This window comes from Sus scrofa, chromosome 4 (genome assembly GCF_000003025.6).
Source record: "Sus scrofa isolate TJ Tabasco breed Duroc chromosome 4, Sscrofa11.1, whole genome shotgun sequence".
In the NCBI taxonomy this organism is placed as follows: domain Eukaryota; kingdom Metazoa; phylum Chordata; class Mammalia; order Artiodactyla; family Suidae; genus Sus; species Sus scrofa.
In genome coordinates, this window is record NC_010446.5 from 103,254,279 (window position 1) to 103,269,253 (window position 14,975).

At 33.2% G+C, this 14,975-nt stretch overlaps 1 protein-coding gene across 1 annotated transcript in view; it reads right to left on the minus strand.

Annotated features, from left to right (window-relative positions):
• The window catches only part of MAN1A2 (mannosidase alpha class 1A member 2), a 162,204-nt gene that overhangs the window by 39,350 nt on the left and 107,879 nt on the right, over positions 1-14,975 (minus strand). Inside the window, exons 9-10 of the mRNA XM_001927622.7 lie at positions 7,753-7,868; positions 3,131-3,350 (exon numbers count right to left, since the gene is read on the minus strand). Coding sequence (XP_001927657.4) covers positions 3,131-3,350; positions 7,753-7,868 — 336 coding nt within the window. The remainder of the gene's footprint in view (positions 1-3,130; positions 3,351-7,752; positions 7,869-14,975) is intronic.

Here is a 14,975-nt window from a genome sequence, read left to right on the forward strand (position 1 = left end):
AAAAATAGCTGTAGAAACTCTTAAAACATGTGATGAACATGTTATATGTATCTAAAGAGATGAAATCACCCTCCACCCCCGCAATGTGACAGCACATAGTCTAAGGAAGGCTTTATCCAGTTTCAATATGAAGTAAATTAAATTAGATAAGTCATTATTTCAATAAGTTCAGCAATTTTTTTTTTAATCTAGAAACTCAGATAAAGAAAGAACTATATTTTGGAAGCCTAGCATCTGGTTTGGCATCAATGCTTGCATTATACCTCAGAATAAAGTAAAACAGTGTATCAATCTAGCTTCCCATGTAGATATAATAATGTTTAAATACCACTAAGTTACTGCTCAGTTTCATGAACAGATTCAGCAGTGTTTCCCACAAACCTAGCTAAATATTAAGCAGCAGGCCATGCTCATCAATAAGTGGAAGATACGAAGAACACCAGATTTTGAAATAATGTTAATTCTAATTAACAGCAACAAATCAAAGTGAAATTCCAAGGCAATAATTACTGTATGAATTTAGCCCAAGTAACTGTTAAAATGTGAATACACTTTTAACAAGGGGCCAAAAATTATAGCGCAGATATAAGAAAACCAGCACAAGATGTAATAACCTGTGGGAAGTAAGCAAAACAGGACTGTACTTTTTAATTGCGATTAAAAGCAAGTAAGGAGTTTCCGTTGTAGCTCAGTGGTAAAAAACCCAACTAATATCCATGAGGACATGCGCTCAATCCCTGGCCTTGCCCAGTGGGTTAAGGATCTGGTGCTGCTGTGAGCTGTGGTGTAGGTCGCAGATTCAGCTCAGATCCACATTGCTGTGGTTGTGGTGTAGGCCAGTAGCTATGGCTCCAATTTGACCCTTAGCCTGAAACTTCCAAAACAGACACACACAAAAAAGATAAGTAAAAACAGTGAAAGACTTGAAAATATAGGATACAAATCAAAGAGTCATTTTTTATGACACACCATGGCAAAGAGGGTCACAGGTTCACTGACTGGCAATATGAAAGTGACATCATAACAAGCAAGACAACAATAAACAGACTGCATTTTTAAAACTTTCATTTATATTCTTAATACCCTGAGGAAGACAAGGTAGGTATTATTATCCCAATATTTTGCAGATGGAGTAAATGAGGCTTAGGAAGATTAAATGATTTGCCTAAGGTGCAAAGACAATAAATAGCAGAACATGGGATTTCCGAATCCTAGTTTACATGTTCTCTTCATAATATCAGTGTTTCCTATCAGCATCAGCAATGTCACTGTGAAATGTAAAAGTCAGAAATATAATATAGAGAATCCTTTTATAACTTTGGTATTCTATGAATTTCTCAAAGGCGGGAGACATCTTGTTCATACTTTAGTCTATAGGAATCCAGCATAATGCTTGGCACACAATAAGTGCTACATATTTAATGGAGTAAATGATTTTTTTTTTTTTTGCCATTTCTTGGGCCGCTTCCACAGCATATGGAGATTCCCAGGCTAGGGGTCTAGTCGGAGCCGTAGCCACCAGTCTACGCCAGAGCCACAGCAACGCTGGATCGTTAACCCACTGAGCAAGGGCTGGGACCGAACCCGCAACCTCATGGTTCTTAGTCGGATTCGTTAACCACTGCGCCACGACGGGAACTCCTGGAGTAAATGATTAATTATAATAACCATAATATACCATATTTTAATAAGTTTGTTGTATGAAATCCTACTACTTTAGATCTAGAATTTGATTTGTGGTCAAAATCTGTATAACAAGAAATCTTATTATCGTGGGTCTTAGTGCAAATGCTTAATATACATTCTGGTCTTCAGTGTTTTACTAATTTCATCTATATTTTAAGTATATGTTTGGTATTCTTTATCAACATGACAATATATTTTAACTTCTATTTGTAACTCAGGTCACCGACTTCAGATGTATTATATACTAACACTTAAACCACCAGTAAAATAACATCTACTTCAATGTTCTTTAAACTTAGTTATATTTTGTCAAGAAATGAAATCCTTGATTTAGTTACTGAGAGAACTGAAGGGTCAATTTCACCATAACTTCAATTCCTTATTATATAAAACTGATTTGACAGATTTAAGAACTAGGATAAATTTTAAGTCAATCATATTTCTGTCACAGTACCTGATGATAAGTTAACCCTAAAACAAAAATTCAGTTATTTTAACTAAAGCAAAAATTCAACTTCTAAATCATAAACAGAAATTACTGGTTTTTAGTTTTTCAGGGAACTTATAATCCTTTATTTCATAAAGAAACAGACAATTTTAAAGCCAGAGAAGAACTTATGTAGAGTGTTTGTCAATCCTATTTTTCAGGCTTTTATTTAAACCTAATTGTCTTCTTCTTCCATGAAATTTTATTAATATACTATAGGCATATCTATGCTCTATACATAAAAAAAGATTTTTTTCACCTCTAGGAATAATTTTTGTCATATTTAAGATTGAGAATCAGCATCTCCTTTTTTTAGGTAGGGACACTGAAGCCTAGAAAAATCACATATTTGCCTAAAGCAACAAGACAGGATTTTTTTTTTTTTTTTTTTTTTTAACAGAGGATCTTTTTAAAGGCACGAACAACTTAAAAATTACTGGTGAACTTACTGAGAGATAAACTACTAGTTATCTAGATATATACATTCAGTATAACTAATATCATTTGTTATTCTTATTTTCACAAGAGGATAGGCAAGGCATGTAACCTAAATCAATTCTGTGTTCTTTTAAGTTACCAATTTTATAGAAGCTGAAGTAAGTGGCTGAAATGGATTCCTTTACATTAAAATAAATAATATTATCCCATACATCCCTGAGAACCCTACTGTCTTCAAAACAACTTCTTCAAAATCTCCGTAACAGTAAGAGAATTCAGAATAATAATTCAAAAAAAATGTAGGAATTACGGAATTTTCAGAATTACAATTCTGAAAAAGATGTAGGAATTTCAGTAATTTTCAGAATTACAATTTAAGTTTTTAAGAAAATGATTTACCATGTTAAATTGAGTAAACAATTTATATATATATATATATATTTCCCTTCTAATTTCTGAACATACTTTTAACTTGCAAATTATTTCAGACTAAGACATTGGCATCATTAACATTCTTACCAGTTCTGTCATATGACTCATGACATGTGCGTGCAATTTCTGCCCCTAGCTCTAAATAGTGTCCAGCTTTATCCATTCTGGAACCGTCGGCTCCCAGTACAAACATTCCCCCAGCAAAGCAGGCCAAATGCCCCATCTTCTTTTCCAGGTGCCCATTCTTCCATTCTCCAATAAAGGTAAGACCTCCACGAGACTTCCTAATAAGATGTTTTTCTATAGCCTATAGGAAAGAGTAGATAGTCAAAATTTTAGAAGCTAAGTGTTAGTATTCAAACTTGCTACATCCTTCTGGCTATCACAAAACTTTGGTAATATGATATTCTGCAAAGCAGCAACTTTCCCGAAATGGAAGGCTTAATTTAAAATAAGTTTGGGAGTGAACAATCAAGTTACACATAATCTTGAACCAATACCCTAATCACTAGCACAACAAAAAAAGGTGGGTGAGAGGAGACTGGCTTGAAGAGTACCTTTCAACATAACACGACCCATACTACAGGTTATTATCTCAATGAAGGTCTAATAATCAGTCACCTGAGGTCAGGACGGACAAGTTACAAACTAAAGGTTCTGCTGATTAATTTCCATTTACACAACAAAAAATGAATAGGAAGAATAGTATCTAAGTTTAATCGGAAAAATATGATTTTGATAATTAAATGGTTTCTTTTTCATGAAACTATACATCTTGTCAAAGTACTTTAAAAAGGATATTAGGTGAGGTACCTTACGTGTTATAAAACTTAACAGAAACAGCTGCAAGTTCAAACAGAACTCCTCAGTCCCTTACTTCACAAACTTAGGCATCTGTTTTGGATGCTGTGCCATGGTTAAGAGAGGCCATGTGATAATATCAAATTTATCCATTCTCCTAAAATGGCGAAGTTTACTTCTCCTAAAATGTCAACTTTACTTAAAAGAGAGGAATAGTGACAGAAATATTTTATACTATGCCTGCATATAACACGAAGTAGAGTCCAACAGTCACATTTTAATTTTAAAAATGAAAACATTTTAAAGTTTTATTTTGGATCATGTTCTCAGATTTTCCTGAGAGGGCTAAAGATTAATTTTCTGTCTTTAGACGTACTTCTATGTAAAAGGAATTGTACTAATTCAGTTTTTTTTTTGGTAGAAATTATTGTTTATGATTAAAAACTATATGTTTCTGACAATAAAAAGGAGTAAGACTCAACTCACCTTTTTATTGTGCTCAATAATAATCAGCTTTAGAAGAATTTATTCTATGTTCTTTATCACAATAATGTTTGTTTTACAGAATTACAAGGACCATGTCTTATTCATCATCTTACACTCCACAAAGCCTCTAAGTATAGTGTGCATTCAACAAGTGTTCAATTAATACACCATCCTATAAATAAATGGTACTCTGATAACTACATTTGGCCTATTAAAGGAATGAGGAGTAGCTGATAAGCAAAATGATAAGGGACAACCATTGGATTATAAATGTTCATTGTTGTTTTCTTTTTAACCATAATACCTTGAAGCACAAATGAAAAAATTAGTTTTCTGAGTGCTGGGACAATGTTTCTCATCTTTGTGGACCTTATGGCATCTGGCATGATTTCCATATGTAAGGCACTCAATAAATACCTAACGAACAATATCCATAGTTTTGATTCTAAACCTTTGGAGTTCCTTTGTGGTGGCAGTAGGTGAAGGACCTGGCATTGTTACTTCAATAGCTCTGGTTGCAGCTATGGGCACAGGTTCGATCCCTGGCCCAGGAACTTCTGCATGCCATGGTGCAGCCAAAAAAAACCCCACCTTTACATAATATTTTTTCTTTTTGGCCACACCCACACCACATGGAAGTTACTGGGCCAGGGATCAAATGTGCACCGCAGCAATGGAAGCCACTGTAGTGAATGCCAGGTTCTTAATCCATAAGAGAACTCCTTTGGCAGTATTTTTGTCACTTTGTTATTTCTGTACATTGTAACATAAATCTCATTATGTTATAAGTAAAAGATATTCATGGAGTTCCCATTGTGGTTCAGCAGGTTACAAACCTGACTAGTATCCATGAGGATACAGGTTTGGTCCCTGGCCTCAGGGTGAGCTGAGGTGTTGGCTGGAAGCTGAAGCTCTGATTTGATCCCTAGCCTGGGAACTTCCATGTGCTGCAGGTGTGACCTTGAAAAGCAAAAAAAAAAAAAGACAGAGCGAGCGAGAGAGAGAAATATCCAAACATATTGCGGTGAGCTGTGGTGTTGGCTGAAAGGTGAAGCTCTGATTTGATCCCTAGCCTGGGAACTTCCATGTGCTGCAGGTGTGACCTTGAAAAGCAAAAAAAAAAAAAAGACAGAGCGAGCGAGAGAGAGAAATATCCAAACATATCCCCACTGACTTACTGGATTAAAGTAGAAGGTATGTAAAGATAGGACTTTTTAACAATAATTCACTTATAGACCCCGAAATTTCTCATACGCTCCCTTTGCTCTCTAAAAATATGACAAATGTTTATGAGTTCAACTTACAAAAAATGTCAAACTTCTGAATGGCAGTTGAGTAATATTATTGCTCTTTTATTAAAAAGTGTTAAATAAATCTACACAAATACTGGCATTACTTTCTTGCTCCAAAAGAACCTTTAAAAAGGTGTAATTTTTCTTATTTTAAATAAAGACTAACTATAAACTTGATCAGAATATAAAATTTATAACTACATAATTTTCAAAAAGTAAGTTAAGATGTAGGAACCAGGGGTAGTATCCATAAGTGCAGATGTAGGTGAGATTGAGGATAGAATAATTTAAATATATTAGCTCAGAAAGAGGAATTTTAAAATGATACCTCAAATTAGAATGCATCTAAAATAGATCATCTTTCCTATCTCTTCTATGCATACCATATGTCATTTATTTTACAATTTGTACATACTCTGTCTCCTAACAATTAATGGTTATCAAAGATAATCACACTGCAAAAGCTGCATACATGTTTCAAAATCAAAGTTAGCCAACTAGTTATTTAAACACACTTAGGAGGGGCCCATTTTAGACTTAAGAGCTAAAAAGAAAGGACATAGAAAACAAATATGAAAAAATTTTTACGAAACATAACTTCTCTAGATGATTCATGAAAAACAATTTTAATCTATGAGATTAACTTTCAAAATAGGTATTGTACTTTTCAAAGTATATATGATTTAAAAAGCAATGACAAATACAATGTTCTTCTTCCTTTTGGAAAAATTACGCAAAATAAACAAATGGTTTTAGATTAAAAATATTATAAGAAAGCAGTAAACTATGATAAAAATGATTACATGGTATATGACATATCACACTTTCTCAAAAATAAAAATATTAAATACATTCATCTATCAAGCACTTATTGAATACCTATTGTTTCAGGGCATGCTAGACAATAATAAACAAATTAGTTTGTCTTCAAGGAGCCCACAGTCTAGTGGGAATGACTAAGAGTGCTATTTTCAACATTATGATTCTAGAGCTATTATTATATTCTTCCTAGATAATGACTTTTCTTGGATCATAAAAATTTCTAGGTTTAAAGTTTAATAACAGAATAAAACTTGCCAACTTTTCAAAATGTAGGTCTTCATAAAAAAGTCATACACTAAAATGGAGAGTCCTGATTACACATCAGGTTAGTTCAATTTCTTAGTGAACACAATCTGTCAAGAAACATTTACTGAATGCCTACAATGAGCAAAGCACATATATGCAACATATTAGTTCAACTCCTATGCATTTTTATAAATAACTATAGGGATTGGTTCCTTAAAAGTAAGGATATAAATGGATAACAAGATGCTTGGTTTAACTTAAAGACAAAACAACAACTATAACTCTAAATACTGATCACTGACTAGAGTCAGAATGGTGTTATTATAAACAAAATACACAACTTTTAAGGTGACTAAATGCTTAGAGGGATATGGGTTTATATAGATCAGCAAGCAAATAATTTAAGAATTGAGTAAAATACTTTTCTATTTCATAGTTTGCACTTGGAAATATCATATGTAAGTGTTTCCAAGAATAAAACTTGTTCACAACACTGTGGTATGAGGTGATACAAATGTAAAACAATACTGAATAGTGGGTAAGAACATAGCTTTGGAGCTAGTTCAGTTTCAGGCTTGATCACTAACTAAGCTATGTGACTTTTAGCAAGCTACTTAACCTCATGTGTAAAATAGTAGAGAAGATTAAATTATTTCATATATGTAAGAGGTCAGAACAATGCCTAGCCCGTGAACAGTACTATAAAAGTGTTTGCCCTTATTATTTATCCAAAGGCTCTCAATGTATAGGTTTAATGGGTCATTTGAAAAAAGAAATATTTATGGAAATATATACGAAGTCAGAATTTTTTCCAGTCTCTATTATAGACAATAACTACAAGTAATTGAAGTAAATTTTCATATACATAAATATACTATACTAAATTCTTCAATAATTTCTTTAAAGTGCCACATAAAGGAAAATATATGACTATTATGTTAAAATACTAACAAACTCTAAATGAATGTATATAATAAAATATGTATAAGATATTCATCAATCTCTATCAAATACATTATATATTCAGTATGTTAAGTAGGTAAATGTTCTGATAATAATTACCTCAATAGCATCATCATACATTTTTCTGGCCTCGTGGTCTGTTTTATCTGACATCAACCATGCTTTTAGTAAGTATTCATAAAAACTGTCTCCCAGCCCACCAACTGATGTATGATCTGCAACAAAAGAGAAAAGAGAAGGATGGAGGTGGAGGAAAGAGAAGACCGAAGATAAAAAACAATGGTTTTCAATTATAATGACTATATTATAGGTCAATAATTTAAACATTATATTGCTAACCCTATTTCCAAAGTACTTCAAATTTGGTCCAGTATGTGTATATCATAATCACTCTCTACATATGTACGCAATTTTCTAGAAAACATTTTTGGGCTGGATCAGTATTTCACACATTTAGTAGTCTTATCTTCTACAGTTACACAGGACCATTGTCATATATCCAAACTTCTCCAGGATTAAGAATAATACATTTTAATATATAAATGGATTTAACTATATAAATTATGACTGAATATGAGATATGCTTAAATCTGATTTTAACCAAAAAAAGCTCATTTTTCAACAGGATGGTTAATACTGATTTCTGCGCCATAGGCAATAAATTAAAATAAATCTACAAAAAAAGTCCAAGAATTCCTTTGTAATATCATCATGTATAATACAATAAGCTGTTGAAATGATAATCCTAATTATGATTTATATAGCTATTGCTACATATTTATTTGTCCTAAGTATATTCTTATTCCATCTCATCTATATTTTCAATCCTGTCCAATTTAACAATGTAACTCCTAAGACAACTATACTCTTTTCTTCCCTTACTTTCTATAAACCCTGCCCTCCATTCCTGAATTTTGTTTCAAAATTCACATCCTCCCTGCATGAAAAGAAAAGATCACATCTCTTACAACCCTTCAATCACTCATATAGTATTACCACTGGTTTCCCAAGTTAGTGAAAAAGGATGGCCTATTCCTAACAGTTCATGGAATAACTGTTTGGGGAAAAATACATATTAATATTTATATCTTAAGCTCATAAAAATAAATTTGTGATGGATTAATGATTTAAAAGTAAACCACAAAACTGTAAGTATAGCAGAAGAAAATAAAATGGTCTCCTTAAGCACAACACAAAATGAGGGAACCATAAAAGATTTATTGTGTCATACGGTACAAGATACTGTAAGTGAATCTGTAAGACAAGAAATAAAATGGAATAAGCTGACTGTAAAATATATAAATAAAATAAAAGTGAAGGCCCCACACAAAGAGTTCTGACAAATATGGAAAACTGACATGAGGCACACACAAGTAATTAACAAAACCCTCACATGTTGATAACTAACAAAAGAAAGCACTTTTCCACTTGTGATCACAGACAAGCAAATTAAAATGAGACCCGGAGTTCCCGTCGTGGCGCAGTGGTTAACGAATCCGACTAGGAACCATGAGGTTGCGGGTTCGGTCCCTGCCCTTGCTCAGTGGGTTAACGATCCGGCGTTGCCGTGAGCTGTGGTGTAGGTTGCAGACGCGGCTCGGATCCCGAGTTGCTGTGGCTCTGGCGTAGGCCGGTGGCTACAGCTCCGATTCAACCCCTAGCCTGGGAACCTCCATATGCCGCAGGAGCGGCCCAAGAAATAGCAACAACAACAACAACAACAACAAAGACAAAAGACAAAAAAAAAAAAAAAAAAAAAAAACGAGACCCTATTTTTATCTCTTTAATTGAGAAGTACTGTAAAAGACTGAAAATAGCCAATCATTTTTTAAAAAGTTGAGGTATAGTTAATGTACAGTATTATATAAGTTTCAGGTATTAAACAATTCACACTTTTCATAGGTTATCTGTTGTAAAATATATCCTTGTAGCTTATTTTATACACAGCAGTTTGTATCACTTAATCTCCTAATAATAACCAATCTTGATAAGGTTATGGTTCATAGTTGCTGAGACTGGAGGGCAATTTGGTAGTAGTTATCAAAATTTAAGCTATGTTTTCTAGTTCTGGAATTATAATACTACTTGCACAAATAAACAAATATAAATGGAAAAGAAAAAAGTTCACTGTAGGACTATTTCCATTAGTAAGAAATAAGATACCCTCAAATATCTAAGCAAGTGACTACAAAAATTATAGTATAAACATACTTTAACAGACTGTGCAATCATTAAAGAGAATCGGGTGAATCTGTAATCTGATATTGGAGGATATCTATTACACGTTGTTGGGGGGGCAAGTTTCAGAATAATATAGCTTGATTATACTAAAAAAATTATATGTTCAAAGAACATTATTGCACATATAGAAAAGGTTTGAACAAACAACAGAATCCTTCAATTTTTACTTTATGTAAAATTATTGGAATACATGTAACATGTAATTATGTTGCAGAAAGTAAATGAGAGAAAAGAGCCATCATTCACCTCAAACAATATGACCATTGGTATTCTAATAATTCACGTGTACCTTAAACAGCCTTCCTCTTAAATGCTCTTATTTCTCACTTTTTTCTTTAAGTATACATCTCAATAAATTTTTACATATGTATACACTCACAAAATCACGAAGATAAACTTAGAGCATCCCCCCAATTTTTCTTCATATGACCCTCACAACCAATATTCAAACCTCCAAAGACAACCATTTTTCTACCTCTAACTATCATAGATTCCTTTTGCCAAGTTTAAATAAAATGACAAGTTACTTTCAACTATGGTATGTTAGGTTAACGTCATTTTTGTTTCCCATCTAAATACCCAGAAAAGGGACCCCTCTGCTTTACATAGGCTTCCTGAGTCTCTAACGTTGATTGGGTGTTAGAGAAGACACTTAGAGGAATAAAAGGTAGAGTTACAATACAATTCTTATTCTAAGCTTCAGACTGCATAAGAAAATCACAATTAAATTTCTAATAGCTTCAATACTCATCATGCTTACTTTTAAGAATTTTATAACTGGTTATACATGATGAAAAGTTTAGAGGGTAGATTATACTTAGATGCTGAATTAATTCTAACAGATTTAAACATTTTATGCTTACAAAATGTAAAACATTAAAACGATATGGAATAGAGTAGACAGGGAAAGTCCCTCATATATAATGGGCATCTGGGACAGAATAAGGACTAGAAGATGCCTTCTAAACACAATATTTGGTAATGAAAAAGAAGAGAGTTCTTTTTGGCTAGCCACATCACTAATTATTAGAGAAACACAAATCAGAACTACAATGAGGTATTTAACACCAGTCAAAATGGCCACCATCAAAAAGTCTGCAAACAATAAATGCTAGAGAAGGTATGGAGAAAAGGGAACCCTCCTACATTGCTGGCGAAAATGTAAACTATTACGGAGAACAGTAGTCCTACACTAAATACAGAACTACCATATGATGCAGCAATCCCACTCCTGGGCCTCTATCTAGAGAAAACCATAATTTGAAAGACACATACACCCCAAAGTTCATGGCAGCATTATTTACTATGTTGAAGACATGGCAATTTTAAGCACAGTAAAATGTTTGGCTTTGGTGAAAGGAGGAAATTTATATGTGGAACTGTTTGGTTAAAAGGGCATTTCTGACAATATTGATTCTTCCAATCCAAGAGCATGGTATGTCTTTCCATCTGCTTGTGTCATCTTTGATTTCTTTCATCAGTATCTTATAGTTTTCAGAGAACAGACCTCTTGTCTCTTTAGATAGGTTTATTCCTAGGTATTTTCTTCTTTTTGATGTTATGGTTAATGGAATGGTTTCCCTAATTCTTCTTTCTGATCTTTCATTGTTAGTATACAGAAATACAATAGATTCCTGTGTATTAATTTTGTATCCTGCAACTTTACCAAATTCACTGATGAGCTCTAACAGGTAGTGTCTTTAGGATACCAAGGAACTCCAGAGCATTTTTCAAACTAAAGATTAGTAACTTTCAGCTCTGCAAAATTTCTCTTCTATTATTTCTTTATTTTTTCTACTTGCTCAATTCTCAATTCTGAAACTTACTAGTTGGAAATTGGACCTCCTAGATTGATTATCTATTAAAATTGATTCTCAAATTTAATCTCTTGGTCTTTTTCCTCTGTACTCTGGGAATTTTAAAAAAATCAATTTTGTTAGTCCTTTCACTGAAGTTCTAATGTCAGCAATCACATTTTTCATCTCTGAGTTCTCATTTGTTCTCTAATTGCTTCTTTTTTGTAGAATCCTACTCCTATCTTAAGAATATATTATCATCTCAAAGTTCTTTGAATAAAAGAGATGATGAAAAATGTTTATAGAACATTTCCTCCATCTCTTCTAGGATCCCGACTTTGACTTTAAATATATTTTATTATGACATTAATATACACAGAAAAGCATTAAAACATTAATGCTATGCTCATTATAAAGAACATATAATCTCTTTAACATATAAGTATTTGTGTAATCTCTGCTCAGAATAATGCCAGTATCCCAAAAGTCTTTCATGTACCAGTTCGCAAATCACAATTACCACTCCCCAAAAGGTAACCAGTATCTTGATTTTTTGGGTAATCACTTTGATTTTTTTTTTAATAAAGTTACTATCTAATACCCTCTCTCAACCATTACTGCTTTGTTTTTCCTATTGGCATATATAATAGATGGCATCATTTATTTTCTTGTGTCTGGCTTCTTATCACTCTGGAAGATTCAAGCATATTGCTATATATAGCTGTATATCATTTATATGCATTGCTGTATGATACCCCATGGTATCAATAAACCATCATTTATTTATCAGTGTTTAAGACTGAAGTTCTGAGTAGCTAGTGTGGGTTTCCTCCACTTACCAGCAAGTGTTCCTCCACTGAGTAGACCTATTTGTCACTAGGTCTCCCTGAGTGGGAATTCTGACTAGACAATTTCTAGGCTAAGTTGAGAAAGGTGGGCTAACTAGCTAGTGGGCTTTGCTTTAGAGTCAGGAATAGGATGTGTGTTGTGAAACTGTGGACCTGCTCAAATTTTAGAATGAAAGGAGGCTTTGTTCTGGGGTAACCAACATTCATATGGAAAGTCTTACCTCTCCTCAATGAAATCATTCAATTTTTCAAAAAAGAGCTTCAAAGTTATGCCTACTGGTAAACGCCAGGAATGACACAGTAAGTAAAAATTTCAGGTGGAGCCCATGTTCCTATAAAATCCTTGAATAAATATTGCCTTTTAACTCGACTTTTCACTCATGTATTCAATTACTTCTACGTATTGTTGATGAACCCTACATCTCTCTGGGATTACAACAGTCTCTTACAGTACATTCTAAGTTGTACCTTTCTTATTCTAGTCACTGACTCCCAGCCACAATGTATTCTGTAAATTTGTTGAAACAGCTTGTTTATTAGGATCTCCAACTTATCTCCAAATCTTTGTACTATTATAGGTTTATTCCTTTCTATATTTCTGTACTTTCATTTCACTGTGGTCTCAGGAAGGAGGGCTGGCCATAGTGGTGAAGTTATAGTTTAATCCTCTACCACGAAATAGAAATCCAAATAAAACTTTGTCAAGTTGATTTCCTGATGATGGATAACTCTGCAATTCGTCAAGCTATATATGTCTGACTTCTTATTCCCTGGTCCCCTAATCTGCTCCCATTGTGTATCTTACCATGAATAAAAGCCAAAAGGTGGAGGAGCTTAGGGAATTTTAGTTTATTCCAGTTTTTTCTGTTGGTGTAGGACTTGTAAACTTGTAACCACTGTATTATTCCAGAGGATTTCATGTGTTACATAGAAAACCTTTTTAAAAATTTTAAGTTATGAAGTTCCCCAGTGGCTCAGTGGGTTAAAGATCCAGCATTGTTACTGCTGTGGCTCAGGTCACTATTGTGGCATGGTTGATCTCTGGCCCTGGAACTTTTATGTACTGTGGGTAAGCCCCCAAAAAATTGCTGACAGTTATATCATGACTCTTGTTAAGATGATCTTTTTAATTAACTTCACGCAAAATACCACACCCTTCCCGAAACATATACCAACAATAAGGATGAAATATTTCTTTAAAAGGCATAGCCATACTTAAAACAAAATAGAAATTGTAGTAGGTGAGAAAGACAAAGAAACTAGAAGTTTACTTCCTCCAAGGTAATGGAGTTCAAAGCTCTGACCTGCGGCAGGGACTCTGGATGTGGTACTACTTTCCTAGACTAGTAGAATGGAGCAGAAAGAGCAGTACAACTGAGACTGGAATAAAGTGCTATACATTTTGGGAGTTAGACACATAATATTCTTAGGAAGGCTGAGATTCCAGTATAAAAAAGACCAAGTTCTGAACTGATGAGCCAGTGGAGGTATTAATAAAACTGCCAGGAAAAAAGGAGTGTGAGTGGAAAGAAAAACATACATATCATGAAGTTCTGCTTGAAGATAAGTTTGCAAGTGATAATTCCAATGCATACTTGGAAAATTCATCATGAAAGAACTGATAACAAATTCAAGTATACAAATAGGAGAACTCACTATGCCAAGGAAAAGCAAATAATGGAGCAAACTTCTGAAAACAGTTTAAAATTTACATTTTAAAAAGTGTACTAGGAGAAAAAGTAAATATATAAAGCAAAACTAATGAAATTACATTGAAAAACTGGCAAATACAATACAACTCACAGCGAGGGGAATAATGATCAGTCAAAACTGATCTAGATCTGACACAAATGGCAAAATTACTGCAGAAGAATATTAAAGATTATTATATCTGTCACACCTATGTTCAAAAAAGTAAGTAGAGATAAGGAATACGTAAAAAGATCCAAACTGAACTTCTAAAAATGAAAACTACAGTGTTAGAAATAAAAAATATATATACATATATACATATGTATACACACATGTATACACACACATATATACATATACATAGACTGGGAGGGATTACCAGCAGATTACACAGTGCATAAGAAAAGATTAGTGAACTTGTAATAATAGAAGTTATTCAAGATGAAACACAGAGAAAGAAAAAATTAGAAAGAAAGAGAAAAAAGAAAGGAAGAAAGAAGCATCAAGTGAGCTAAGTGGCTTAATATATAGATAATTGAAGTTTCTAAAGGAGAATTATTCGAAGAAGAAATAATGAGCAGAACTTTCCAAATTTGGTAATAACTATAAATCACATGAAAACAGCATATTAGAATGTGGGACGTCACTAAATTAGTACTTAGGGGAAAATTAACAGCATGAAACACTACTAAAAAAGAAGACAGGTTTCATGTCAAAGACTTTGACTTTACTTTAAAAAACTAGG